The sequence below is a fragment of the Penicillium oxalicum genome, chromosome II (genome assembly GCF_001723175.1).
Source record: "Penicillium oxalicum strain HP7-1 chromosome II, whole genome shotgun sequence".
NCBI classification, from domain to species: Eukaryota; Fungi; Ascomycota; class Eurotiomycetes; order Eurotiales; family Aspergillaceae; genus Penicillium; species Penicillium oxalicum.
The window spans coordinates 719,948-746,674 of record NC_064651.1 but is presented as its reverse complement, the minus strand read 5'-3'; the positions used below and the strand labels follow the sequence as shown (position 1 = coordinate 746,674).

General features: G+C 50.2%; 9 protein-coding genes and 1 non-coding gene across 10 annotated transcripts; 3 read left to right on the top strand and 7 right to left on the bottom strand.

Annotated features, from left to right (window-relative positions):
- Nucleotides 1-666: 666 nt before the first annotated feature.
- POX_b02152 (Chromosome segregation in meiosis protein 3) lies at nucleotides 667-1,729 on the bottom strand (the record flags this gene model as incomplete). The annotated part of the gene is made up of 3 exons (XM_050111067.1): nucleotides 667-1,263; nucleotides 1,340-1,418; nucleotides 1,506-1,729. 3 exons carry the CDS (start codon nucleotides 1,727-1,729, stop codon nucleotides 667-669), a joined length of 900 nt encoding a protein of 299 aa, XP_049971413.1.
- Nucleotides 1,730-1,987: 258 nt separating this feature from the next.
- On the top strand, nucleotides 1,988-2,829 carry POX_b02151 (NADH-ubiquinone oxidoreductase; the record flags this gene model as incomplete). The annotated part of the gene is made up of 5 exons (XM_050111066.1): nucleotides 1,988-2,047; nucleotides 2,120-2,136; nucleotides 2,212-2,417; nucleotides 2,489-2,691; nucleotides 2,755-2,829. 5 exons carry the CDS (start codon nucleotides 1,988-1,990, stop codon nucleotides 2,827-2,829), a joined length of 561 nt encoding a protein of 186 aa, XP_049971412.1.
- Nucleotides 2,830-3,081: 252 nt separating this feature from the next.
- On the bottom strand, nucleotides 3,082-4,021 carry POX_b02150 (tRNA-specific adenosine deaminase subunit tad2; the record flags this gene model as incomplete). The annotated part of the gene is made up of 5 exons (XM_050111065.1): nucleotides 3,082-3,185; nucleotides 3,257-3,354; nucleotides 3,427-3,635; nucleotides 3,762-3,866; nucleotides 3,932-4,021. 5 exons carry the CDS (start codon nucleotides 4,019-4,021, stop codon nucleotides 3,082-3,084), a joined length of 606 nt encoding a protein of 201 aa, XP_049971411.1.
- A 513-nt stretch (nucleotides 4,022-4,534) lies between these two features.
- Nucleotides 4,535-13,421, top strand: POX_b02149 (uncharacterized protein; the record flags this gene model as incomplete). The annotated part of the gene is made up of 24 exons (XM_050111064.1): nucleotides 4,535-5,120; nucleotides 5,180-5,844; nucleotides 5,900-6,192; nucleotides 6,251-6,649; nucleotides 6,703-6,855; nucleotides 6,920-7,016; nucleotides 7,110-7,589; nucleotides 7,660-9,138; nucleotides 9,195-9,741; nucleotides 9,795-10,272; nucleotides 10,327-10,630; nucleotides 10,689-10,786; nucleotides 10,846-10,938; nucleotides 10,998-11,159; nucleotides 11,223-11,322; nucleotides 11,384-11,864; nucleotides 11,920-12,117; nucleotides 12,172-12,296; nucleotides 12,372-12,460; nucleotides 12,528-12,650; nucleotides 12,729-12,816; nucleotides 12,879-12,963; nucleotides 13,034-13,152; nucleotides 13,230-13,421. 24 exons carry the CDS (start codon nucleotides 4,535-4,537, stop codon nucleotides 13,419-13,421), a joined length of 7,434 nt encoding a protein of 2,477 aa, XP_049971410.1.
- Nucleotides 13,422-13,858: 437 nt separating this feature from the next.
- On the bottom strand, nucleotides 13,859-14,838 carry POX_b02148 (Serine/arginine-rich splicing factor SR45; the record flags this gene model as incomplete). Its single annotated transcript, XM_050111063.1, has 4 exons — nucleotides 13,859-14,134; nucleotides 14,196-14,302; nucleotides 14,382-14,487; nucleotides 14,557-14,838. The coding sequence occupies 4 exons, from the start codon at nucleotides 14,836-14,838 to the stop codon at nucleotides 13,859-13,861; spliced, it is 771 nt and encodes a 256-aa protein (XP_049971409.1).
- A 429-nt stretch (nucleotides 14,839-15,267) lies between these two features.
- On the bottom strand, nucleotides 15,268-17,627 carry POX_b02147 (ATPase; the record flags this gene model as incomplete). The annotated part of the gene is made up of 2 exons (XM_050111062.1): nucleotides 15,268-15,993; nucleotides 16,077-17,627. The coding sequence occupies 2 exons, from the start codon at nucleotides 17,625-17,627 to the stop codon at nucleotides 15,268-15,270; spliced, it is 2,277 nt and encodes a 758-aa protein (XP_049971408.1).
- Nucleotides 17,628-18,931: 1,304 nt separating this feature from the next.
- On the bottom strand, nucleotides 18,932-19,736 carry POX_b02146 (GTP-binding protein ypt2; the record flags this gene model as incomplete). Its single annotated transcript, XM_050111061.1, has 3 exons — nucleotides 18,932-19,251; nucleotides 19,371-19,638; nucleotides 19,707-19,736. 3 exons carry the CDS (start codon nucleotides 19,734-19,736, stop codon nucleotides 18,932-18,934), a joined length of 618 nt encoding a protein of 205 aa, XP_049971407.1.
- Nucleotides 19,737-20,664: 928 nt separating this feature from the next.
- POX_b02145 (uncharacterized protein) lies at nucleotides 20,665-22,814 on the bottom strand (the record flags this gene model as incomplete). Its single annotated transcript, XM_050111060.1, has 4 exons — nucleotides 20,665-20,899; nucleotides 20,957-21,082; nucleotides 21,147-22,691; nucleotides 22,798-22,814. 4 exons carry the CDS (start codon nucleotides 22,812-22,814, stop codon nucleotides 20,665-20,667), a joined length of 1,923 nt encoding a protein of 640 aa, XP_049971406.1.
- Nucleotides 22,815-22,982: 168 nt separating this feature from the next.
- POX_b02144 (Methylsterol monooxygenase) lies at nucleotides 22,983-25,523 on the top strand (the record flags this gene model as incomplete). Its single annotated transcript, XM_050111059.1, has 4 exons — nucleotides 22,983-23,212; nucleotides 24,465-24,705; nucleotides 24,749-24,882; nucleotides 24,965-25,523. 4 exons carry the CDS (start codon nucleotides 22,983-22,985, stop codon nucleotides 25,521-25,523), a joined length of 1,164 nt encoding a protein of 387 aa, XP_049971405.1.
- Nucleotides 25,524-26,274: 751 nt separating this feature from the next.
- On the bottom strand, nucleotides 26,275-26,360 carry POX_tR039. The gene has a single exon. It is a non-coding gene; the product is annotated as a tRNA-Tyr (tRNA).
- Nucleotides 26,361-26,727: the final 367 nt, after the last annotated feature.

Genomic DNA, 26,727 nt, shown 5'->3' with positions numbered 1-26,727 from the left:
GTAGCCTCTTGATTCTCTCGTTTTTTTTTCTTTGTTATCCCCTTTTTAACGTATTAATATGATCTGACCTTGGCCCATGGATCTCCATCCGGGCATGATACGACTAATCTCTATCTTCGATTCTGATCCCTCGAATATGTCATTCACACACTTTTGAATATCTCGAGTAAGGGTATCATTGCAGCGGGTGGAGGGCTTATGAACGGTCTGAACTTGGAAGAAGCGTTGCTTCAAAGTCAGGGAAAGATGAAGTGTTGTCTCACCTGGTGTTTTAGCGTCCATTACCTGCTGTATTTTGACATGGCCATTTTGAACATCGTCAACATGGCGTCTTCCGATACGTTAACTTTTTTTGAGATCCTTTAGGCTTCGAGACCATGACAACAACAATGATAACAGACAAGAGGGAGGAGGGATTTTGTCGCGCCTAGTGAAAGACAGAAGAGACAGCACCTGTGCTGATACTTTGGTTCGGCATATTACTGGTTTTTAAGATTTGACCAGGAAGTACTCGAATTTCCTTAGATTTCGCGGATGGCTCTGAACACAGGGATTAGAAGAGTTTTGGTTGAGCAATCTTCATTTTTTGGGCTCGATGGGATGGAGATTGAGTGCAGTTTGCCTTGAATTCATTATTTATTGAACATTATATTTCCACGGCACAGTCTAAAGTCCCATCTCGTTCATCGCTTCATACTCGGCATCAAAGTCGTCCATAGGCGTGTCTGCGGGTCTGGATGTGGATTTAGGCATATCCGCCATTACTTCATCTTGCTCCCTCAAGAGATCTTCAAGATCGTCATCGTCAGGTTCGGGATGGTCCTGGTGAGATCGAGGCACTGGTTTTGGCGGAGCAAATGTGATTTCACCATCTTGTTCCCGTAGAAGGTCCTCGAGTTCATCGTCATCTGGCTCCGGATGGCTGACAGGACGCCGGTTCTCCGCCTCTGGGTCTGGCATGAACAAGTCTTCATCATTTGCGGTCCCCGTTTGATTTGTGGTAGAATCATTTGCAACGTGGTCTCTTGGCCTGTCTCCTTCCGAGTTTCGGTTGGCGGATGACCCAGCAGGGTCGTCGGTATTGGTTCTGTCGTAAAACGGCTTCGGTTTTTCTTCGTCAATCCACTCCTTCCTCATGGTTTGAATGCGCTTGGTGTGACCCAGTTTCTCAATCATGGCTAACCCGTCGGCGAATTTTGCGCGCGGGAAGAGGTCATCAAGCCATAATTGGTAGAAGTTTAGTAATCGTTCGGTGTCTTGGAACTAATGGTTTGCAGGCGATCGAGTTAGTCGAGAGGCTTGGAGGGGGCTCGATCATAACAGGACTGAATGGTCCTACCTCATGGCCCTTTCCCTTGAATCTGAGCTTTTTTTTGGCCGTATGACGCAGCTTGGGAATTCCTGGCTGTGAAAGGAGACTAGAGATGATCTGTTAGTTGGCTGCTGCCGCTGCTATGGTTGATGCTTCATCATGCTCCCGAGAGGTTGATCACAATCAATCGTACCGAGCTTCGTCAAGTTTTGGGTTAGGCTTTCGTTGCTTTGTGACTTTGACTTCTTCGTCAAGCCCTAGACCTAAGGACGTGGGATCGCCCGTGGCCGGTTTAGAGCCATTCGAGGTAGCGGTGGTATCTGGTTGGTTTTTGAAGATCTCATCGAGGCCGACGTCGTAGTCGAATAGATCGTCCACATTTGTCGGAGATTGCACAGCTTCCGGTGAGTCACCCATGGTTGTAATGCGTAATCTGGAGTTGACACAATGCACCGCTCAATTGTTCGGAGACTCAGTACCCTTATCGAGACGATTGTTAAATCTCCAAAGAAACGCGTCTGGACGCGCGCCAATTACTCCACGAGTACAATTGGCTGCGGCGGGTGCTGTCCCGCCCGCTATGCGCTAGTCCCAAAGCGGGCTAGTGGACAACCTCCGTCCAACTTCCGAACTTCGAACTTCGACTCTGCACAACAATCCCCACTAAACGGCATCATGGCTTCCGATCACAGCTCAGTTGTTGTGCCTCCCAAGCGCGTGGCCTCTGACTATCCTGTATGAGCTGAGTCCTTGACCTGATACGGAAAGATGGATTCCCCGAGCTAACCATCATTCTTCGCCCCGCAGCTGATTGATTCCGACCCGTACGAGATCCAATACTTCCCTACCCGGACATGACCATTGAAACCCCCCCAAGCTCACCATTTGAATCTGTTTAGACACTTGCGCCGGGTATTTGGATATGCTCGTCCTAACGACTATGCGGTGGCCGGAGCCGCTGCTTCAGTCTCCCCCATTGCCTTTTGGGTCATGGAGCGAGTGAGCCCGTCGCATGTCGGCCGCGGTGGCTTCTCTCCTGTCATGCGCTTGGCGACTGCCATTGGATTCCTTGGTGGTCTTCACGTTCTGTACCAGCGCTCATGCAGTATGTGTAGACCCTCAATGGCCCTGCTTGAGAGGGGTTGAACGCTTGAAAGACTAACCCTGGATCGATAGACCGTTTCTATGGATTCACTGAGAACAGCCGTGAAGTGGAGATGGATATGCGTGAGATGGTGGACAAGGTCAAGAAGGGAGAGCCCCTGTACGGCACATCTGGCATGTCCTCTTACCTTCAGGGTGTGGCAGCTCGTAACTCGCGTTACTCTGGGCTGTTCCTCCACGTCCTACCCTGGTTCAACATTGTCAACCACGACCAGGTAAGCAGTTGGCGATATGGTGGCTCTTTGTTTTATTTTTGACTCATGCTAATTGCTGCTTAGCACGGTGTTGACACCGCCAAGTACTACCAGCAAGCGGAGCGGGAATTGGAGGCTGAGCGTTTGGGCAGAGCTTGATTGAGCTCTCTTAAGGTCACGAGTTGCTCAATTTCTGTATACATATCCTGCTGCGAGCTGTTCGCCATTTTTTTTGACTCTCTCTTTTCTTTCCCAAGGCGCAATTCCCAATTAAAATACTTCGTTTGTTCTCGTCAGTCATTCCCAGCAGCGTAAATGTATGCAAGCCGGTTTCATTCACTCAGGTTAGATGCCAATGTTTGAAAACAAAAAGGAGCCATACGAGCACCCCAGCAGTGAGCATATCTCCTGCTAAGAGCTAGGTAAAACAGCCACCCCATTGGCAGCGGTGATCTCGCGGACGTGATCGAAGGCAGTGTTGAGTTCGCGATTCCTTTTTGCCCTAGGGACAGGCGCTAGCGGATTGAATACATCAGCTCCGCCATTCATCATGACGCTGTTTGAACATCAAATTGGATGGAATTACCTTTCGTGTTTTCTTGAATGTAGAAGCGACGAAGGAGCATAATGGCCTCCTTCTGGAACAATCCACCATACACCGGGTAGGCTGAATCGATCGAGCGACTGATGACAGGTCAGCATAGGGGAACGTGCGTCTCTTAGATCTCGGCCAGGTCTCAGTATTGCAGTCCTTACTCGGCATGAATCGTCAGAACGCCTCCGGTGCCTCCGAATCGGTCGTTGGCACAGCCAAAGTACACACTTCGGATACGGTACTGTCTCAAAGCAGACGCGCACATAATGCAGGGTTCAACGGTCACGTAAAGATCGGTCAACTGAAGAGCAGACTTGGGAAAGCTCTTGAGGAATTCTGCGATGGCCAGAAACTCGGCGTGACGGGTGCCCTGCCACAAGAGTTTAGCATCAACCAGCTTTGATCTGACTTTGGGCGCCTCAAAGAGGTTGATCGTCTTTGAGGCAGGCGCATCGGGATGCAATACTTCAAGTCAGAGCGCAAGTGCAGTACTTACATTCATTGAGCGATTGGTATCATTCATGCCTCGCCCCACGATTTGATCATTATGGACAAGAACACAGCCCACGGGGGTTTCTCCGTACTCGAGGGCTTTCTCACCCTAGGATTTCATGTCAGTTTGGCTATTGGGTACTGGGAATTGCTGGCCACCGGGTGGAATATTACCATCTCAAGAGCTGCTTTCATCCAACGCGCGTGCCTCGAGTTCTCAGACACCGCTGGGGTGATTTCAGTCACCGAGAAGGATTCGTCCATAGTGGCGAGACTTTCTGAGCTTGTGTAAAAAAAAAAAAAAGGACGACAAGGTCGAGGAGCGAGCTGGAAGTGAGCAGCGATGAGAACGCTGAAGTATGGAGCCCTGCTCGAAACAGCAATTGAAAGAACTATGAAAGTCGGCCGGGAATCACGATCCAGAAATGGCAGGAGCGGCGCGGAGGGAAACCCTTACGAGAGCTGTACTAAAGTGAAGAATCGATCTGGAATCCGACGCGGTTCCGAGCTAGGATCAGTTTCTCTCCCTCGCGTTGGACACAAACATCCCAATATCAGGTCAAAATTCGACCGTCTCTAATTTTCTGGGGTGTCCATCGCCCAAAGAGGCAAAAGTGGTGGGCAGCAGTGTGGCCTGAGGTGTCCGCGAATATCTTATCGTTATCGCCCTTTTGGCATGGAGCTTCACGCGTCGTCACTCGGCTTCAGCTCGTGTGCTCGTCCTCGATCAAGAATATCTTGAGACGTTCACATTGTCTCATTGGAACATGTCTGCCCATGATGGCGCCCAACGGACACACCGCACAAGGTTCTGCCTTTCAAGATGATCGATTTGCCGAGCCAGCCTCATCCATTCTGGCCGCTCATTTTGCTCCCCGACTGGCAACACAAGGCCAGGAGCCGCAGCGACTATCCCGGGAGGCATTTTCGCAGCTGCGACAAGAGCTTTTGGGCGAGAAATCAACACAAATCCGTCTCGACGATGGAGTCACTGATGTCAACAAGCTCATATGTATCATTCTGAAAGCGGGACTGGAAGTGAGCCAGTCGAACGGTGGCACCGAAGATGATTTGGAAGGTCAAATTCTCGATTGCCTGGAGATAATCCACGTGGGCATCGACAGAGCACCTCAAGCTCTCTGGGGGGTCTCAGACCCAACCATCTTGGGTGAGGAGATTCAAGCGCCTCTGTTTTCGTGGTTGATTCTCCAGTTGATCAAGCTGGCTTGTGCCTGGCACGCCGAGGCAGTTCAAGAGAAAGTGCATTCGATCTTCGTCAGCTTAGCTTGTGTGCAGTACAAAAACATTCGCACCTCGCTATCGTGCTATAGTATCTCGGCATTTCTCCGAGCTTGCGCATTGGGTATGTCCCATCCCCTGTCATTTCCGTCATAGGTTTTGCAGGTAACTAATTCCTCATAGACACCTTGTCCTCATTGGAAAGTAGCCTAGACACGAACATTCAAGGTTTTCGTCCTGCCAAGTTATCTTTGCCATCCAGAACTGGAACCTTGCTCGTGGATATGGACAATCTGGGCCTTCCGCGTAGTCTTTTGAATCGAAGCTTGGTCATAGGGACATTCTCTCAGGCAGCCACTCTGGTTATGACCTTGCTAAATTGCTTGAGTCCTAAGGCTTCGACCCGAGAGCTCACTCGGCAGCAGTCGTTCCTCCTCAGACAAAATCTGCCATGGGCATTGAATGGATACCATCGCCTTCGAAGAGTGCTCTTGCGAGGGTTTGAAATTCTAGATTCCAAAGCCGCATTGGAAGGCCAACCATTGATCACCCGATGTCTCTGGTACACGTATCAACTATGCGCCCCGGAATTGTCTACGGCAGCCATGTCTCCCGGCTTGGATTTAGTCAGTGCTTGGGCACAGTGCCTTGCAGAGTTTCTTCCTGCCAGTCTGAGCCCTCATCTGGTCGCAATTCAATTTGACCTCAGCCAATTTGTGGACGAGCTGACCCAGGTTGTCATGCAATCAAAATCTAAGATGCTCCAATTGAGTGACCTTCTTCTGCCCGTTCTGGACGACATGAAGGCCAAAATTCAGGACCAACAGGCCTTGGATCAGTGTCTCATGGTACGTCACGTGTATATCTCCTTCGTCGAATTAATCTTGCTCATATAATTTATAGACCTCTGTGCAAAATTTGCGCACACGTCTACTTGATAATGTAGCGCTCATGCTCAAGTCTTCCGGCGATCTGGAATCCAGTATAGATGCCGATTTAGCTGAATCATATCAGAAGACTCGAGCCTTAGAGCTGGTTCACGGTCAAGAGGGCAGCGAGGCACGAGCATCCAAACGGCTATGTCTTTCTGAGGAAGGTTCGGATGAGAGTCTTGTCCAAACCCTCCTGAAAAGACTCTCAACAATTCTTGGCTGTAGCTCAATAGCCACCTTGACAGAGCTTCAAGGAGTTGTGCAGTAAGTCACGACCTATCAGTCGTTGTTTTGTTCATCGAAAACTGACAGTCAAATAAAGAAATTTGTTCGAAGGAATTACAGAGACCCAAAAGACGGAGTTTTTGAAAGGTCTCGGCAAGCTCTCGTGTGCTGTTGCGGGCATGTTGGTGCAAAATCCAACAAGTTTCATGGACAAAGAAACCTTCCAATGTCATCGGTGTGACGGCGATAAGTCTGGCGATAGTCATGTCCTAGAGAAAGAAATCGCTAGTTACGAAGACATATGGACCATCCTCAATTTCATCCTTCCTCGGCTTTCTCGCGCTCCGGGTCCTCGAATTGCGGCGATGATTACGCTGAGGCGTATTCTCATTCACTCTCCAAACCTCAAACATTTACATCTTTCCTCCTCATCAGCGGGGGAATTTTGTCTGCATTCGCTGCGTAGCTCAATTCGTGAGCTTCGAGTGGCAACTACGTACGCAATCGATTGGGATAAGCAAGCGATGATGGTGGCTAACACGTATTCAGACACTCAATGGTCGCCTTCGTGCAACCGGCTTTGCCCGCCGATCTCCGAAGAGCAAATTTTGTAATTGCGCTGGAATGGCTGCGGAATTTGTCAGAGAAAAACGATGTGCCCCTCCAGGAGGCGTGTATCTTGACCCTTTGCCGTCTTGCAAGGTTTGTCCATATCTCAAATTCCGTTCTGTTCCTTATGCATCCTCAGACTAAAAGCTGGTACCAGTATTTCGGACGATGACGAGAAACATATCATATTGTTGCGTCTATTGGAATACCTTGGTCATGCAAATCCATACATCTGTGCTGTGGCCTTCAACGAAGTAAGTACAATGTGTTTGGACGTCTTATCACTGTTCATAACTGCCAGCGCAATTTTGTTGCGAGAGCTGCCGAATACTAATGATTGGTGACAGCTGTCTAAACTTGCGCAATGGTTTTCTCTCACGCCTGCTGGTTTGTTCCGGCCTTATTGGCGAACGCTCTCGGTGGCAGTTGTCAAAAACCTCCAGACCCGTCCACATATGGCTGAGCAACTGTGCGAATTACTGGGCATGAAGGTCGACGGTTTCCTCCGACTGACTGAGGTCCATGTGCTCCCCTACCTGGTACTGACAAGGAAAAGAGACATTATTTGTAGGATTGGAGCAAGTCGCAACGAGGGTGAATCGCCTTTCGATGTGTGTTCCGAGAAGAACAATCTCGCGGCAATTCTGGCTTTTCTCCTGGCCCAGCAATCAGATGATCCAGAAGCCATGATTATGTCCCTCCTTTCTGATATCGATCCAGCATTCAAAGGCCGATCTTTAGCTGAATTGGTCCGAATTGAGCCTATCCTTATTGCGTGCGATTTGCTGAAGAGCCTCGGAGATGCTGGAGAGCACAATAAGGAAAGGGTAAGAAACCGCCCGAAAATGGTTTAAAAAAGCTTTTTGAATTCCAATTTGCTAAGATCTTCTCCTTCAGTTCTTGCAAGCACTTCATCGCCTCGCCACATTCGTCCCGAGGAAGTTTGTGCACGCGACCTCTTCTAAAAAGGCGGATCTTCTCAGTCATTTCATCGAGGAGCATGTTCTAGGCATTATCACTCAGTTTGCCAATGCTATCAATGATTTCCAGGTCCGGCAGACACTTGCAGAAAAACGCCGCAACTTGAAAGCTATCGAGGAAATGATCAATATTGCTCAAGGTCACGTAAACAATGCGTTACCCCAAGTCTGCGCCTGCCTGCGATCTGCGCTCGAGATTGGGGAGCTGTGTGATCATGCATTTTCAGCCTGGCAAACACTCATCCGATCCTTGAGCGAAGAAGACATTGAGCCTCTTATTGATCAAACATGGGCGATCGTCATCAGATACTGGGACAATCTGACCACTAACAGCAGAAAACAAGCTTCTCAGCTGATTGACCATATCTTGACAAATCAGCCAAATCTTGTGCGCGATACTTTCAACACCATGCCGTCCCTTGCTTCTATCCCCGAGTTGGCAGAGTTTGAAACCAAAATCAGCGTGCTGCGCGCCGAGCTGGATGTTCGTAGCAAGTTTCTTGCGCTCATCCGCCGCTGCCAAAGCGAGAACTCGACGGTCATTGAGCAGGCTCTGAAGGAATTATTGCCGTTTCTGTCAGAGAATGAAGAGTTTTTGCACGTCTCTGTCCTCAGTGAACAGCCGGACCCTGTCATCGCTCAGCTGACCCGAGCTTTGCTAGATTGCTGTGTGAAGTTCAGTGTCACATCTGACTCTATTACATTGCTCTCGTCTCAGTGTCTGGGTCTTATCGGGTGCCTGGATCCGAACCGGGTAGAGACAATCAAAGAAAAGAAGGACATTCTGGTCTTATCTAACTTTGACAGAATGGAGGAGACAGTCGAATTTATCCTGTTCTTCCTGCAAAATGTCCTTGTCGAGGCGTTCCTTTCGGCATCCAACACGCGTGCTCAGGGCTTTCTAGCGTACGCCATGCAAGGGCTCTTAAAGATTTGCAATCTGAATGCAGCGGTCACTCAACGATCTCGCGATCTTCAGGGTGACGAAAAGTACAGCAGATGGATGGAGCTTCCTGAAAGCGTACGAAACACGTTGACACCCTTCTTGACGTCGACTTACACAGTCACTGTGGTCGCCACAAATTCCAAAGTGACATACCCGTTGTTGTCTCAAAAAATGACGCATAGCGAATGGCTTCGGACCTTGGTGCAGGATCTGCTGCAGGCCGGCAGCGGTGATAATGCAAAGCTCATCTTTGCGGTTTGCAGTCGGGTCGTGAAGGGACAAGACATATCCATCTCTTCCTTTCTTTTCCCTTTTGCTGCTTTGAATCGCATTGTCGGGGGCACAGAACAGGAGCAGCAGGATCTCCAGCTTGAATTGGTCTACATTTTGTCGCATCCTCTTCCAGACGTGAACAATAGTTTCCGCGAGACCATTATCAGTTGTAGCCAGGTAATTTTTGCCTAACAGAATTTTCAGATATACAGGCTGACTAGTGTTCATCATAGAGCGTCTTCGAGGTTTTGGACTACTTGACCAGGTGGCTCCAGGGGAAGAAAAAACAACTCAATGCTCTCAATATCCAGTCCCATTCGTCGAATCGATCCCACAAGGACTCCGGGCGGGATTCACTGCTCGATAAGTACGCCTCCCAAATCAAGTCGGTGGAATGGCTGCTGGCCTCCATTCCACCAGAGATTATCTCGACAAGAGCCGTTGAATGCAGGTCTTTCTCTCGAGCTCTCTTTCATTGGGAACAATACATCCGCCGGTCTAGTTCACAAGCTGGGTCCCAAGGTGCAGCCACCACCTCCTCTGAGCAGCTGTACGAAAGGCTGCAGGACATCTACAGTCAAATCGATGAGCCTGATGGAATTGAAGGCATATCCAGCCACCTTTCAGCCCTAAGTATTGATCAGCAAATCCTTGAACATCGAAAAGCAGGCAGATGGGCCACAGCGCAAAGCTGGTATGAACTGGAGCTTGAGAAGGAACCCAATAATATTGACGCGCAATGGAACCTTGTGACCTGCCTCAAGGAGTCCGGCCAACAAGGTGAGACCCACGCCCTTTTGAACGCTTATGTTCACTTCTTTGACGCTCTCTAGATGCAATTGTCACGCGCTTTGAGGTTCTTAAGCAGTCCGAGCCCGCCGCGTCTCGACTTTTGCCATTCGCAGTCGAGGCGTCATGGATCACTAGCAGATGGGACAAACTGGAGAGCTATCTAGAAATTTCTGCCGGGGACGGAAATGGTGAATTCAACGTAGGCATCGGGTCCGCGCTAAGTGCCCTACGTCAAAAGGGGCCCTCTGCTTTCATTGATACTATCAATGAACTGAGACTGAGCGTGGCGAAGTCTTTGACAGCTAACTCAGCAGCTTCTTTACAATCTTGTCATGAGGATATGCTTCGACTTCATGCCCTTGCCGATGTCGAAGCAATAGTCCGCGCAGGACCTGATGACGCTCAACCCTCTAAGGACTCCTTGCTCCGCACTTTAAACCGCCGTCTTAACGTACTGGGAGGTTATCTTGCTGACAAACAGTATCTTTTGGGCCTGAGACGAGCTGCGATGGAACTCGCGTAAGTAAAGAAGCACTATCTATTTACAGGCTCGAATCATTGACGTGCTTTCAGGGGCGGATTCGGAAGCTCGGACATATCAGCTGCCTGGCTCACTAGCGCCCACCTGTCAAGAAAAGGCAATTTCACTGGCCAGGCGTACCATTCGATGCTACATGCTGCACGCTTGAAGGATAGATCAGCCACTATTGAGCATGCGCGGCTCCTATGGAAAGATGGACATCATCGCAAGGCGATCCAAACTTTGGAAGGCGCGATAGCGTCAAACGAGACAAATGCGACAACCCCCTCCGTCGATTCTCAAGCAGCTTCATTTCTGTCGGGGCGTGGCAAGAATCAGAATGAAACAGCGGCCGTGGTACGTTGCGTGTTGACCTAGCTACTTGATTTGTCGACTGCTAACACAAATCTGCCAGGCACACCTCATGCTAGCAAAATGGACAGATCGAGCTGGACAGACACACACGCAGGCTATTGTTCAGCGTTATCGTGCGGCTATCAAATTGTACCCGAAGTATGTCGACGCAAAAAAAAATTATCAGCTACATGTGATTTGCTGACTTCTTGGACCAGGTGGGAGAAAGCGCATTACTATTTGGGGAAGCACTATAACAAGATTCTTGAACTAGAAAAGGTCAAGCCCATGGGCAAGGAAGCGCAGATATAGTAAGTATATGCTGATCATGGTGTGTCAGCCGATCAATCGCTCACTGCTATCCGTCTAGTTTGAGTGGAGAAGCCACGAAGCTTGTGATCGAAAACTATCTTCGCTCGCTCACATACGGCTGCAAATACGTCTTCCAAACGCTGCCCAAAATTTTGACTCTTTGGCTAGAACACGCTGCTGTTGTAGGCCAGCCGATTGACCCTAAGAGAGGCAGTAATGAGTATGTCCTCGACCCTTTCATTTTGAAATAGCCCAAGCTGACATCGCAATGCCGTCAAAATAGGGAATTCCAGCAGCACACTCACGCTCAGCGACTCAAGAGCTTAGATGAGATACACAACCAGTTGCGAAAATACATTTCCGCTCGCCTTCAAGCTTTTCTGGTATGACTACTAAATTCTTTTAAGGGCTGCATTATTTGAGATTAGGTTCTGACTATTACAGCTTTTCACAATTCTACCTCAGGTGGTAGCCCGTATCAGCCACCGTAACTCTACGGTGTATGATCTTCTCACACGAATGGTTACCAAGGCCGTTCAGAGCTTCCCTCAGCAAGGGTTGTGGACGGTCCTCGCCGTCGTGAAATCATCTAACAAAGATCGAGCGCTGAAGGGTCAAGCGTGTCTCACCAAAATTCAAGAGTACAACAGCAAAGTCAAGAAGGACAACAGTCCTGACATTCGTCGCATGATCCAGCAAGGTCAAAGATTCTCTGACGAGCTTCTTCAACTCTGCCTCGCCCGCGTGGAGGAACGGGCGTCCAAGGTCAATCTTGCGCGCAACCTCGGATTCAATCATAAAGTGGCCCCCTGTCGACTGGTCGTGCCTTTCCAGGCCATGTTGATTCCAAGTCTACCCGTTAGCCACGAATCCGAACATCTAAAAGGGTTCCGACCGTTTCCCCGAGATCCAACAACAATTGAGGGTAAGTCGACAGAAGAGTTTACGACTTGTTTAATTTTGGCACTGACGACTTCTAGCCGTTCTCGATGAGGCGCAAGTCCTCAACTCCCTTCAGAAGCCACGAAAGATTAGCATCCGAGGATCTGACGGTAAAATTTACAATGCGCTTTGCAAGCCCAAAGACGATCTTCGCAAGGATCAGCGTCTCATGGAATTCAATAACATGATTAATCGCTTCTTGAAGCGAGATGTGGAGGCAAGCAAGCGGCGGTTGTGTATGTTGCACCTTCTTGGACAAAAATTCCAAGGCCACGCTAATAAAACACCAGACATCAAGACCTATGCTGTCACTCCGTTGAACGAAGAATGCGGTATCATTGAATGGGTCGACAATCTTCGTACGCTGAGAGACATTGTAGTGAAGCTTCTCCGTGAGCGAAGAGTGCAAGCCAACGTAAGTTCCGAGTGCACATCTAACCATGCCCTTATTTCTTCTCGCTAAGCATGTGTAACATTTCCATTGGGTTAGTACACCGAAATCAGACATTATCTCGACGAAATTTGTGCAGACAAGACATTCTCAAAAGTGTCTCTTTTCGATACAATGATTCTATCCAAGTGCGACACCCTCCTTTCCTTATACACCGCGTTGTTTCGGACATTGTAAGACTGACCTTTTCTCTAGACTCCCACCAGTTCTTCACGAATGGTTTGTTGAAATGTTCCCCGAAACAGAATCGTGGTTCACAGCCCGACTGCGCTACACGCGGTCTACAGCGGTGATGTCAATGGTCGGATACGTTCTGGGGTATGTTGGCTTGTCTCGTCGATCGGCAAGCTTGATTATTCTAGACTGTGTTCAATGCTGATTCACATATGAACACAGACTCGGCGACCGTCATGGTGAGAACCTGTTATTTGAAGAAGGCACGGGCGGTATCCTTCATGTCGACTTCAACTGCCTTTTCGATAAGGTGAGAACGAGAAGACCTCCTACTTAGAGCCCAGCATCCCCCTAACTGACTGGTCTCAACAGGGCCTTACGTTCGAAAAGCCCGAGGTGGTTCCCTTTCGCCTGACGCACAACATGATAGATGCTTTTGGTGCTTATGGGTATAATGGTTTGTTGCCAGATTATCAAACTCTGTATCCAACTGTGCTGCGTACTGACCAAGCTCAAAATTGAAACAGGACCTTTCCGGAGAACCTGCGAGATATCTCTCGGCCTTTTACGACAGAACGAAGATTCCCTCATGACTATCTTGGAGACTTTCTTACATGACCCGACAACAGATTTCATTGGGAAAAGAGTGAGTCTAAGTCTGATGTTGATACAAGGTCCTGATTTGCAAGAGTACAGGGACTAACTGACACTGAATAATTCCAGCGCCGCACTCACGTCAATGTTCCTGATACGCCTGCAGGTGTCTTGGAGGGTGTTCGCGATAAAGTTCGAGGCTTCATGTCCAAGCAGCCAATCCCGCTGTCCGTGGACGGACAGGTCGACGAACTCATTGTGCAGGCAACGGATAAGAAGAATCTTGCAGCGATGTATGTTGGGTGGTGTTCGTTTTTCTAAGCGTTGTTGTATCGTTTCCAAAGGCCCAAAACGTCTCGACTCAATTGACACCGAACCCTTCTGCTCCTTCTCTGCCATGACAAATGATTTGATCTCGTCCCTCTCCCGCGGGGAAGGAACTCACAAAATAATGTGTGGAATATGCGAACCCGAGAAAAATCTTGAAGTGTTTGAAGTCGATTGCCTCGATTCCAAAATCTCCAGGATACATCGAATTCGGCACCGCGAATAGGTTCAACGTCTTTGTTCTCTCCTTGCCCTCTTTGCTTCTTTATTCCAAAATGTACTTGGTCGCCTATTGCTGCGACTCGCCAATGAAAATGCAGGGATGCCACAATAAGTTCATCAAACAAATCTGCATTTGTTTCGGCCAACGCCCTCGACTCTGTATTTGGCCATGAATTTTGATCTCTATCGTCTAGTGCGGCTTCGGCTTCTCACTGGGCTGCGACTCCGGCTCCGACTGCTGTAACTGTAGCTGCTGTAGCTGGGGCTTCGGCGTCGACGTGATCGTGGGCTATCTGCTCGCCGACTTCCTCGGCGTGGGGGCGAGCGGGAACGGGAGTAGGATCGCGGTCGCACTGGCGATCGAGATCGCGATACCGATGGAGGTCGATATGTGTCTCGTCGATCTCCGGGTCGTGCGCGCCCATGTCTCCGGGGTGGTGAGTCCCCACGGGTTCTCTTGCCAAAACGTGCGCGTCCACCAGGGCCTCGGTTTGATGCAGGTGGTGGCGAGCGTGAGAAGTTCCGTCGGGGAAGCACAATTGATACATTCAAAACAGCACCGTCCAGTTGAGCTTCATGCATGTGTGCAATGGCGGCTTCGGCATCGGCTGGGTCGTAATAGAGAATGTAGGCAGTGCCACGGTTCGTCATGACTGTGTCGAGGCAGAAGCCAGGATCAGTAAGCCTTTGCATGATTGAAGAGCATGAAGGTCGGGCAATTTTTGTTCTCACATGATCTGTTCATTGGGAGGTCAATGTATTCAATGTCTCCAAAACTTCCAAATATCTCGCGGAGATGAGCTTCCGTGACATTCTTGGTCAATTTTTCCACCACAACCTAGTGACAGAGAGGGTTAGTTTGAATTGATCATCAAGCCTCCGCGACACATCACTGGGAGATTCTTACCTTTGAGCTGCGCGGAGGGCTTTGTACTGGGCTGGGGGAACGACTGTAACTAGTGCTGCGATAACGTCTTCCGCCTCGGGCAGGACTGCGAGAGCCAGAGGCAGAGCGCGAAGGTGAGCGGTCTCGCGATATGGAATGGCTTCGGCTCCGGGTTCGGCGGTGGCGGTCTGGCGTTGCACTACGTGAGTAGCTTCGTGAACGATCGTGAGCTCGAGGTGATTTTACTGGGTTCCGATCTGGAGATCGCATAGGCGAACGACCCCGAGAGGATCGGGTGGACATGATGGGGTTTTTGAGGAAACTTTTTGAACGAGACGGCGCCACGAAAGAAGGTGGGAAAGGATGACTAGGATGTGTGGTGAAGATGGAAAAAATGATGGAGATCAGTAGAAAAGAGCGAAGCTCAGCACCTGCATGTCACACGTCAAGTCACGAGCTGGCGCGCTCCACAGACGCAGTTGGATAAAAGGCCGCACTAGCCGCTTCGGGTAATCACCTTTATGCACTCCTGGGCTCCTCTTTAGTTGTCTAGTGCGACATGTTGATTACACCTTCAAATTTACGTCAACCGGTTTGAAAGTCATACTCGGCATGATCTAGTGGGTAGCGCTGTGATTCTGAAATTTTGTAGAATTCCCTCGCAATCAAAATATACTTGATCAGAGGGTCAAAGGGGGTATCACCTATTTAACTGCGGATATACGTGCATTCTTATTTCTGCGCATCCCGCCATTCCTCGTACTCCCGAATGACCGAATCCGTGATTTGACGACGCACTTGAGTCAACGCATACTCGAAGTGCTTCAACTTGACATCTTGCTCCTGGCCCGTCTCCTCTTCTTCATCCAAGGCCGCGTCGCCAGCAGTCTCGCAGATGCTGACCATCTCCGCTCCGGAATAGCCCTCAGTGACGACCGCCAGCTCATCGAGGTCAACTTCCGGGCTGAGGACTGACTTGCTCGCCCAAATACGGAGAATCTCTCGTCGGGCTTCGATGTCTGGCGGGCCGATGTAGAGAATGTTATCCAGGCGACCTGGTCGCATAAGGGCGGGGTCAAGAACATCAGGCTTGTTGGTTGCAGCGATGACCAAGACATTGCGTAGCTCTTCAATACCGTCCATCTCGTTGAGAAGGGTGGTGAGGACGTTGACGCCACCTTGTGAATTGCTGCTACGGCGAGCCGCAATGGCGTCGATCTCATCGAAGAAAATGATGCTAGGCCGTGCCGCGCGGGCCTTGCGGAATATTTCTCGCAACGATCGCTCAGATTCACCAACATACATGCTCAATATCTCTGCTCCTTTGACAGCCAGGAAGTTCAGCCCGGCTTCTGTAGCCAGCGCCTTGACAGTAAGAGTCTTGGAGCACCCAGGGGGTCCATAGAGAAGGATTCCCTTTTTGCTCTTGACATTCAGTCGACGCATGCGCTCCGGATGCTGTTGATGATTGTTAGTCTATGCTACCATCGAAATTGCTTGGGACCAATAGAAAGGCAAGCCTGAGCTCGGGCGCTGCGTACCTTGAGGGGCCTTTCAACCGCCTGTTGCAGGCGCTTCTTGATATCATGTTGGCCTCCGATATCTGACCATCGCACTTTTGGTGTCTCCAAGAAGACCTCTCGCATCGCTGTGGGACGAATCTCCTGTAGAGATGCCAGAACATCCTCTTCCAGGATTTCAAGGTCAATTCGAATTTCTCCGTGATTTGAATCGCTACTTTCATTCGCATCGATAAGAGGAGTGTCCATATCCGGCGTTGTGTCCTTCATTGACAAGCCCTCAAATCCAAACGTCAATAGTTGTCGTTGACGGGCTTTCCGGCAGATCAGCTGAAGGAGAGCATAGAGATCCGCACCGACATAACCGTGGGTTTTTTCGGCGATAAAGTCAATCAGTGCCTCGTTGAGCCCTGCAAAGGCTGGTCCCCGAATCGCGCGTAGGATCTCCGCTCGATCCTGCGCGGTAGGAACTTGTAGTTCGATCTCCGTGCCCAGCCGGTGTGGAGTTCGAAGAGCGTCGTCAACGTTATTTGGGTGTCGAGTCGCAGCCACCACAAGTACGGATGCGCTCTGAATGGCGTCAAGGTTCTCGCACAATACTGATACGAGAGAATTTGAGTCAAAAGAAGTCCTTTTGGGCGCAATGAACTCCAACTGATCGATCAAGATGACGCTTGGTTTGGCACGGGCAGCCTCGTGGAAAATGTTGCGAAGCTTCACCTCACTTTCATTAGTGCTGCGACCAAGGGAAGACGTCCCAATCTTGAAAACTTGCTTCCAGCCAGCATTCTCAATCTGCTGAAGGAGTGCCGTTTTGCCGGTTCCCTTTGGTCCGTAGAGGAGAATGCCTCGGTTATGTTCGTAGAATGGTGGCATAACAAGGCTGCGTGAGTTGACATTGAAGTCCGACAAGCTCTCGTTGATGTCTTCAATTTGACGCGAGAGGCCCCCCAATCCCACGGATTGAACCGCAATATGCGAACGCGAGTTGTCGCTCACGTTGATCTCCGTTCCAAGCGAGACTTTAGACTTTTTGGTAAATCTGAAAATGGTACGGTTCGGACTCGCTCCGGGGGCATGAATATTGACCACTTTGAATGTTCTGCGCTGCCCCTTGAGTTCCAAATCAAACACTAGCCCAATGGCCAGGACCTCACCGCGGAGAAGCGGAAACTCTAAGGTCCATTCCCAGTGAGGTCTGTCTTTATCAGAGATGGGCCCGAACCTCTCAATTTTTTCGGTGTCAGAGCAGTCCATCAGCACGATTGTTTCAATATCATCCAAAGTGCCATCAACTTTGGTGATGGCATATTTCTCGCCGACTTTGATCCCGTAACATTCCTGGAGAGTTCTGGACGTCTGCATCACGGTGCTTTGTATGTTCTCCGTCGCAGTCCAAGCGATTGCGGTCTTTGGCGCCCCATCTGCCGACGATAGCGTACAAAGATCATCAGCGCGGAGTCTGAGCGCAGCGAGAGAGGATGAGGAGAGGTAGATGCGAAAGGCATCCTTGAGGTCGCTTCGGGCATGCTTCGACAGTGGTCGAGCAGTGAAGCTGCGGACGTCGGCCATTCTGGCGCAGTCAGTCGATCATAGAGCAGTTCAATTGGACAGATTAATTAGCAATGTGCTGGGCGTGCGTTCATGCGAAGTTAAACGAGTGTCTTGATCATGGAATTTGAAGCTACTACAGCTGGCAAGCGCAGACTTGATGAATTAAAATTAGCATGTCACTCAAATGTTCACTCAGGGTCGAACGTACAGATGCTTGGCTTCTATTCCATATATGAAGCTGGAGCCTCCTTCACCTCGAGGAATGGAGACGTTGCTCTTAAGCACCACAGAAATCTCCGAGGTCTGCGAATTCAAGAATCGCTAATCCAAGAAATTTCAAAGTGGGGGTTGAAGCCGGAGGACCTTATCAGGCTTTCGATAAGAGTGGGTCACAAGGCCGACAGCTTAAGCATGAATATCATCAAATCGTACATTGAACTACTCCGGCGTTGGTTGAGCCAGACACAACAGTACTGTTAACAAGAAGCAGGATGTGTAACAAAACATTATTGGATATAGCATACGCCAGGCGATTCGTAATTCAGCTCTGAGTGGAGCAGAAACCGGCTGGAGCCCACTCCCCCGATTACCGGTCTACGAAGATCTGGTGGAGGTGAGGCACCTAAGGTATGGACTGAAGTTTCTTCTCGCACAGGAACCCTGCCTGAGCCGTCGGGCCTGTAGGCAGTATACCACCTCATGTACTGGTCCACTTGTACTAGGCGAGCCATTAATGCCATTTCGATCAATGGACTCGGGTCAAATAAAAATCAAGTGCCTTGATTTCGACAAGCATCGTAGGATGGGAAAGAATATAGATCGAGTCTACTATATGAGACCAAAGCGCGAATGAAATCAAACAGACACCAGGAGAGAGTGGTCCAGGGTAAGGGTTATTAACGAGCAAATACAGTACTGCCATTAGCCTTAACCGTATCTGACGAGAACAAAGTGTCTGACAATTCAAAGACAGGTTGCCACAGACTATGGACAGGCATGTATGATACTGATGAAACATGGCAGTCCCCATAGACTCCGGCACGAATTGGAGGCTTGGGAATCCTTGCGCAGTGCAGGCGGAAATGACTGGGCCAAAAATAACAGCAGGACATTGACTCAAGGAAGACACAGGAAAGGCACCCAGTAGATACGGAAAACGAGACGCGACCATCCGCACGCAGGAATAATTGAGGCATCGGAAACGGGTTCAAAAAAAAGAAGAAGAAGAAGCGACAGAAGAGAAATGGTGACGGGGCGAGACGAGGAAGCTCAAGGTGCAAATGAGGTTTGAGGGTAATAATAATGTTACAAGGGGGGTCTTTCTAGCAGCATTTTCCTCCGGAGCTACCGTTCAACCCAGATCCTTGATCTATGGGTACACCCGAAGGCCCAGTGTGCTCGGTCTTGGAGGTGTCCATGCCCTTCTTGATATCGGATGCCAGGCTGTAGAAGGCCTTCTCGATGTTGATGTTGTTCTTGGCAGAGACCTCCAGGAACGGAATGCCCAGTTCGTCGGCCAACTGCTGGCCCTGCTCAGTAGAGACGGCCCGCTTCTCCTCCCAGTCACACTTGTTCCCGATAAGGATCTTGTGAACACCCTCGCTGGCGTGTTGCTCGACGTTTGAAAACCATGTACGAATGTCTGTATCCGGATGTCAGAAGTGTCAATTAAGATTAGAAATGCGACCAAGAAAAGGTCGAGGCTATGTGCTGCCATTTAGCAGCACCAAGTAGCCGACATTTTGCGATTCCAATACGTACTCTGGAACGATTTCTCGTCAGTTACGTCGTAGACCAAGAGAATGCCCATCGCGCCTCGGTAGTAGGCAGTGGTGATTGTTCGAAAGCGTTCCTGGCCAGCGGTATCCCAGATCTGCAGCTTCACCCTCTTGCCATCGAGTTCGATTGTGCGGATCTTGAAGTCAATGCCGATGGTTGTGATGAAGGAGGGGGTAAATGAGTCTTCGCTGAAGCGCAGCAAACAGCATGATTTGCCCACGCCGGAGTCACCGATCAACAGCAACTTGATCTATCACGAAGATGAGTTTCGTGAGCTGGCTGTTCACAAAAAGTAGCGTGGGGATCCAATCGTCTTACCAGGAAATCATAGTTCCGTGTGCCAGCCATGATGGAAGTGGTGGATTCTTTGTTTGGTAGATGTTGGTGACGGCTGCTCGAATAGGAGAAGGTTGACCAGTTCCAGTCAGGTCACAGGATGTGTCAAACACGGGTTCGCTGCAGTGTTTCACTTTAGGTTTCGGAAGGGTATTGAGGAAGATGGCTTGATGTAAGGTCGCCTCGGCGAAATCGCAAACACCCCGGTCGATTGGGACAGTCTTGCTGTCGCCTGGTAGCTGCAACTCAGGGAGCGCAGGGTTCAGCCGCTTAGAGTTCGGGAGTCCTCGATCGGCGACTCAGAGAGGCAACTCGTTGGATAGTCGAATGGCGAAGTAATGAAGAGACTCGTTGTTAGGCCTCGACTATCTGGAACATAAAAAAGAAGGGGTGGGGAAAGGAGAGGGAGGGGCGGATCGAAGGCTAAAGTTGGTTATCACCGAGCGGAGTGATGACGGTCCAGTACTGCCGCTCATGCGGGCGTTGGCCTCTTCGTCCACGGGATCGGAGATCGACCGTCGTGTTATGTAAGCCGTGTCGAGGTCACCCGTGACACGACGCCCTCGGTCCGTGGACAGTGGCCTGGAGGTGAAGGCTGCTTAGAGGGAGTAGGCAGGGAACATTCTTGAAGAGACTAAGCGCAGGAAGAGCAAGCAGTACTACTGGCAAGCTTAGTCCATGGTTCATGAGACTCCACACCCACATCATGGAGAAAGCCAGTCAGGAATCTCGTGCACAAGTACAGGCCGCAACTGGCAGGAAGCCGTGGCCTCAAGGCTCGCGCTGAGTGGGTAGATTGAAACTGATGCCCATGCTAAAAACATCACTAAAGGTGGGCTAGCAGAGAGTAAGGAAGCCCACTTCCTTTTTTTTTCTTCTGCCAATACAAAAGAGACAAGGATATGTTATGGTTTCGTCAGGCCGTATCCATCTTCACTTTTCACTGAAAGTATGTCCACCTCATTCTCTCTACTACGCGTAACTGTTTGTCAACGCCGCTGTCCGTGTCAAGTAAATCTTGAATATCTTCTCTGAACTCTTGGTACTGCACCCCACTCAAGACCTGTTTGATCTTTTGGAGCAAGGCTTCCGCTTCGCAAATGAGTCGCCCCGATTCGTGGTAGGACATGATACCTTCAGACGATCGAACAGAGGTGAGGACTCGTGTGACGTTACTTTTTCCCGGGTTAGTCCACATGACTCTTTTGTCAGCAGTGACTGATTGAACTTACCGAAGCCCGCGGCGAACGTCATGGCGCTTCCTGCCCATTCGCAGCCCACGGCGGCTGCCGAAAAGCCCGGCCATCCAACGGATGGAAGCATACGTGACCATGATACCCGGAGTCAAGCCAACAAAGCTGGATGTCAAACGCGTCAGACCGTGCGAGTCGCACCGAAGGTGCAGAAGAGGAATTTCCTTACCCAAAGACAAGCTCTTGGCTCTTCAACAGAGCATCAATACCACTCATGGCGATTTCGACGTCGACCTTGGTCTTCTGAATCTGGATCAACAGTGCGCGCACCAAATCTCCCCTAACGGTGCCAACAAAGGGTGTACGAAGATCTCGCTCATAGGCTTTCAGCACCGGGGTGAGATCCCCTTCTTTGACCGCGTTCGTGATGGCTGCCATGTCTTGAGCGGATGGCGATCCCTGGCTCGTGTCGGGACGATCTCGAACAAAATCAAGGACCATGCGCTCGAGACTGGCTCTGTCGGCTACCAAGCTGTTCTTGCTCATGAGGGCAATCTCACTCTTCTCATCATGACGGATAGTTCCGATGAGTTTATGAATGGGCTCAACCACCCAATTGCGACCAAAGTCGATGATCGTCGCGCCCAAATTGGCGACCCACTGCAGAATCTCATCCTGCCGGCGGGCCAGGAATTTCAACGACGCACTGCTGGACATGAGCACCAGGGTCACGGGGATCCAATATCGGACCAGCCGCGATGGTCGCCCATGTGAAGTGATGAAAGAGGTCACCGAGGACGTATGAGATGGGAGGTGGTCGCGCAGGATTGTCAGTAGACGTTGAATCAAGTCCGTCGGGGCCTGCATCGAGGAAAAGTCTCTGTCCAGCATGTGCATGCTCGACCTCTCCTCTTTGACAGCAGCAAATACTTGCTCCTCAAACCCAGTGAGATTCGAATGTTCAGCTGCTTGACGAACGACGGCTTCAGTGAGGATAACAAGACGGCACACCGTTTCTTGCCATGGGTTGTGCGATGCTCGATAGTGATTGACGGCAAATTCATCGACTTGGAAGGAGTGCATAGTTTCCATAAGTAGACCCAGGCTGCTGGTGTGAATATCCGTCATGGCCAACAAGCGGTCTCTCTTCCGACGAGCCTCTGAGCGACAGGACCGGATGGGAGAGGCCCAACTAAGGGGGACGGGGTATTCGGAGACGCTTCGCCGGGCAATTTGATAGAATTGCGCCCATCGAGCTACGAGGGACTCAGAGAGTGTCCTTGAGGATGCATCCCGTAGAGAGGGTAGGTCTCGGGACCAGTGCCAGAGTCGTACGGGTGCTGTTTGAGCGGCGTAGATACCGCTATTCCAAGACGACCCGAGCACTTCATTCCAGTAGCATGTCTCTTCCTGTAACTGGAGGGTCTGGTCTAGCAGCGATTGCATCACCAAGCCTGAAGCTTGAACGGCCGCCTTGGCTGCTACCAACCACAAGTGATTTGATACCGCCTCACTTTCCGACTGCTCTGTTTCTGCACGAAGCTCTGCGAAGGCTGACCATGGGCGGATCAGGGTGGGTTCCTCCAGCAAATTCACCAGACGCTTGGGTGACAGAAAAGGCTGGGTCGTGGAAGTCACCGAGATGGCGCCGATGACATTCTGCAAGTGCCGAACAGGCAGAGGGGGGGCGTCCTCGGCGTAGATGAGCGCCTCCGACGAGGAGGCAACCTGTTGTTGCCATAGATCGAGCTGGCCATTCACGGCACAGGCCGTTCTGGAAGGATGCAAATCGCGTCAGTGAAATGGCAGCGGAGAAGAAAGATCAAAGGAATTTTCGAAATCGGCATTGGATGAAGCACGATCCGACCATGGAGACTCACTCCTGGACAATCGACATGGCACCAGACGGGCTGTCGAACTGAAGAGGGAGGAGGGGCCTCGACCGTCACATCAACATTCAGTCCTTCACTGGAGCTCAGGTACTGGCTCGGTGGCTAGTGGCTAGTGGCTACTCAACTACTAGCTTTGTTTTGACGGCGCAATGGGCGCATAATCATATGTCGTCATGAAATACTGCAAACAGAGCAAACAGAGTCTCACGGCGGCATCGGACTGTCGGACTGTCAAATACGACAAACCCGACGGCTGGCCCTGTGCGATCTTGGCTTTATTGGCCGCGTCGGCACGTACTCCAACCTACACCGTACGCTCCAGTCTTTCGGCATACGCCCAAGGGCCCCAACCGAGACTCCGGCACGGCTACAGTATCACATTGGGACCAGGGGCCGTCCATATGTAATTTGCTGATTTCTGTCGCCGCGTAGCTAACAACTACATAGCAGCTAATAAGCTAGATATGAAACGACACACACGTACCATTCTTTGTCCTTCACAAGGGGTTTCTGCGTATCAGAATTGCCGCTCAAGTGCATCGAGGCCTACGTACCTAGAACATAAATTAAACGTAACTTAGTACGTACTGCCTATGAACTTATGAAGTACTGTATGAACTGAGCTTCTGTGGACCGATTGACGGCGTCCGGGGGCATGAATCATGCGGTCAGGGTTCATCCGCGCGTTCTATCCTATAGTTCCTCCATAGCCTATGTGTAAAATTCGCGGTGGGCTGTCCCCAGATGTTGAACAGTGTTAAGCTGCCAGCGGATACTCTCGAATGGCATGATCCGGCCGACTGAACACTCCAATCATGATGCCCAAAAATAGAGATTTGTTGACTGACAAGGCAATATCAAGTTGCTTCATTACATGTATTCCCAATGAGTGTTCAATTTTAGTCGGGGGGCTTGCCCTGTTTCCAGTACAGTACATGATCGTGCTACTGTACTGCATCCAGTCAAGATCTGGCCTGGAAATTGAAAACCAATCAGCGGACTCACAAAGTCCGCATCGGCCCATTTGATTTGTTGTAGTGGGTCTCTCGGGATCCGGATAGCCATCGGCTGGAAGGTGGCCTTACCCTTATTACATAAGCTGAGCAGTGCAAAGCAGTCAAACTACCCTTGCGGGTCAGGGGAACCACCCAAAGAGAAGCGACGGAGACGCAGGACTGGAGACAAAAAGAGAAAAGAAAAATAAAATAAAAATAAGAACACGAAATGGAATGGAGCAGAGCCGGAGACCAGAAGAGCACCAGAGAGGATCTCGCCACTTCGGGACTGGCTTCCCCTGCCCACCGAACGGAGAAGGTTATTTACTGGCACCGCCTCCCTTTTCTTCCCTTTCCTCTCACAACCAGTCACTGTGACACTTCTTTTTGTCTCAGTACTCGCCTGACTTTTTCCTTTTACTTGCCCTTTCACCACGACCGGCTTGCTGAATCGGGCATTCCTGCGGCGGCTTTTTCATTTTGAGACTGTCTCCGTGCAAGAAGGGTCTGCCGACATTTTCTCCTGAGAGGAACCACAAAATGTAAGTGATCGGTTCTGCGAAGAAAGACTGCGACCTATCCGCCGTTGTTACAAGTCTTTAGCTTCCACGCCTCCAAATTTTTGCCTGGTGGGTATTAACTTGCTTGTTGCGAATGTAGGAATTCGACTTTCGCCCCCGCGGCCACCTACTGGGGCCAATACCAGGAGATTAGCAACTACAACACCAATTTGAATGTCGCCGAACGACTTTGGGCGGCGTGGTACGCCTGGATGCAAAATGATGTCCTGGCTACCGGGATCATGTCTTTCGCGATGCACGAAATTGTCTATTTCGGTCGTTCCCTGCCCTGGTTCATCATCGACAGCCTGGGCCTGTTCAAGCAATACAAGATTCAAGGCGTAAGTGTGCCCAGCGCCAGACGGTCACTCGTACTTGATTCAGAGACCACCCCTCTTTGGTGACGGTATGCTGACAGATATCTCCCTCCAGAACAAGATCCCCTCTGTACGTGAGCAGTGGGATTGTGCCAAATGGGTTCTACTGAGTCACGTCACCGTCGAGCTTCCTCAGATTTGGTAAGCCTTGCCCGTTTTTCGTGTATCCTGGGCTTTTTTCATTGAAAGTGGGCGGCGATCTAACAGTTTGACTCCTATCCAGGCTCTTCCACCCCATGGCCCAATTCTTCGGACTCTCAACTTCCGTTCCTTTCCCCTCCGTCCTCACGATGGCTTATCAAATTGCGATCTTCTTTGTTATGGAGGATGCCTGGCACTACTGGTTTCATCGCGCTCTCCACTACGGACCTCTCTACAAGGCGATCCACAAGATCCACCACCAGTATTCCGCTCCATTCGGCTTGGCGGCTGAGTATGCTTCTCCAATTGAAGTGATGATCCTCGGCTTCGGAACCGTGAGCTGTCCCATCATCTGGTGTGCCATCACCGGTGACCTGCACATTCTCACCATGTACGTGTGGATCATCCTTCGACTGGCTCAGGCTATCGACGCGCACAGTGGCTACGAGTTCCCTTGGAGTCTGCACCACTTCCTGCCTTTCTGGGCCGGCGCAGACCACCACGACCTCCACCACGAGAAATTCATTGGCAACTATGCGAGCAGCTTCCGCTGGTGGGACTACGTTCTGGACACCGAGTACACTCCCGAGGCGCTGAAGCGCCGCCGTGGTAACCCGGCATCCACCAAGAAGGCCCAGTAACGGTTATGTGACCCCCCTTCCTCTTCCCCTCAGGACAGCCAAGCTGCATTGACTCGTTTGATTGCTTGATTTTTGCCGTGGGGTCCTTTGACTGCGCCTTGCTTCTTTGTTTCTTCTATTTCATGTTTGGGCTTGAAGTTTCTGGCCTGAACGCTGTTGATTTGGTGACCGAGCAAAAGTGGGTTATCACCTTTTTGTTCTTTTGATTAATAGCCGTTTTTGAAGGCGTTTCGTGTCGTGTTATGATGGGATTGGAGGCACCTATAGAAGGGCATGCTTTTAAGAATGGGGAATGCGGAGAGTGTACAGTATAGTATGTCCGTTGTGGCCACCCAGTAACGTTTTAATGTACCTACTTAATTTGTCGATGAAGACTGGTCTTTGAGCCAGCGGAATGAATTTGATTTCACCTATGAAACCACAACAATCTTTTCATGAGATAATGAAATACATAGAGATGCGAAAATAAATGGTAGATTTTGAAGGTTTTTGGTCGAAATGTAGGTAGGGTCCCTGATCAGCGCCAAGACCGGGGAGGCTGCGACAGCGCCGAAGTCCTGTCACTTTTTGTGATCGTGTATTGCAGTGCAAGGGATCGGGAAACCTGACCGAAACGCAGCGAAGCGGACCTTTCCTTTGAACAAAAAAGAAAATCAATTAGCCAAGGGTGACCATAAGTGTCCGACAAATAGCTTTCAACTTGGGGGTGGTGGGGAAGAGAGGGCTTGCTAAAGCAAAAAAAGCGCGATGTTCCCTCGAACCGGAATCGAGCCGGTGACCTTTCGGTTATATGAATCCATTACAGCCGAACGTGATATCCAACTACACCATCGAGGGTTAAATCACTGCTGGGAACAAATGTTTCCAATACATGACCCTTAGATATATTGTGACGCAGCGAGGAACGTTTTCAAGCAAGATCAATCCATGGATCTTTGCAAAATGGGGGGGAGTCTTCCCTTTCTTGTTATTTAGTATCTTGTAACCGCTACTTGTACCTGATATACACAGACAAGGTTCTCCTCCAAAGCGTAGAGTCCGCTAAAATTCGCACGGGGTTGTCAGCCGAACTCGGTCTCATGCTCCCACGTCTCAATAAAAGAAGACTCGGATTTGAAGCCCTTGAGTATACTTGACCTACGTGAGTTAATCAGGAACCGCTAAGTCACGCCACGTGACGAGTTTTGGTGGATTGACGGGGAGA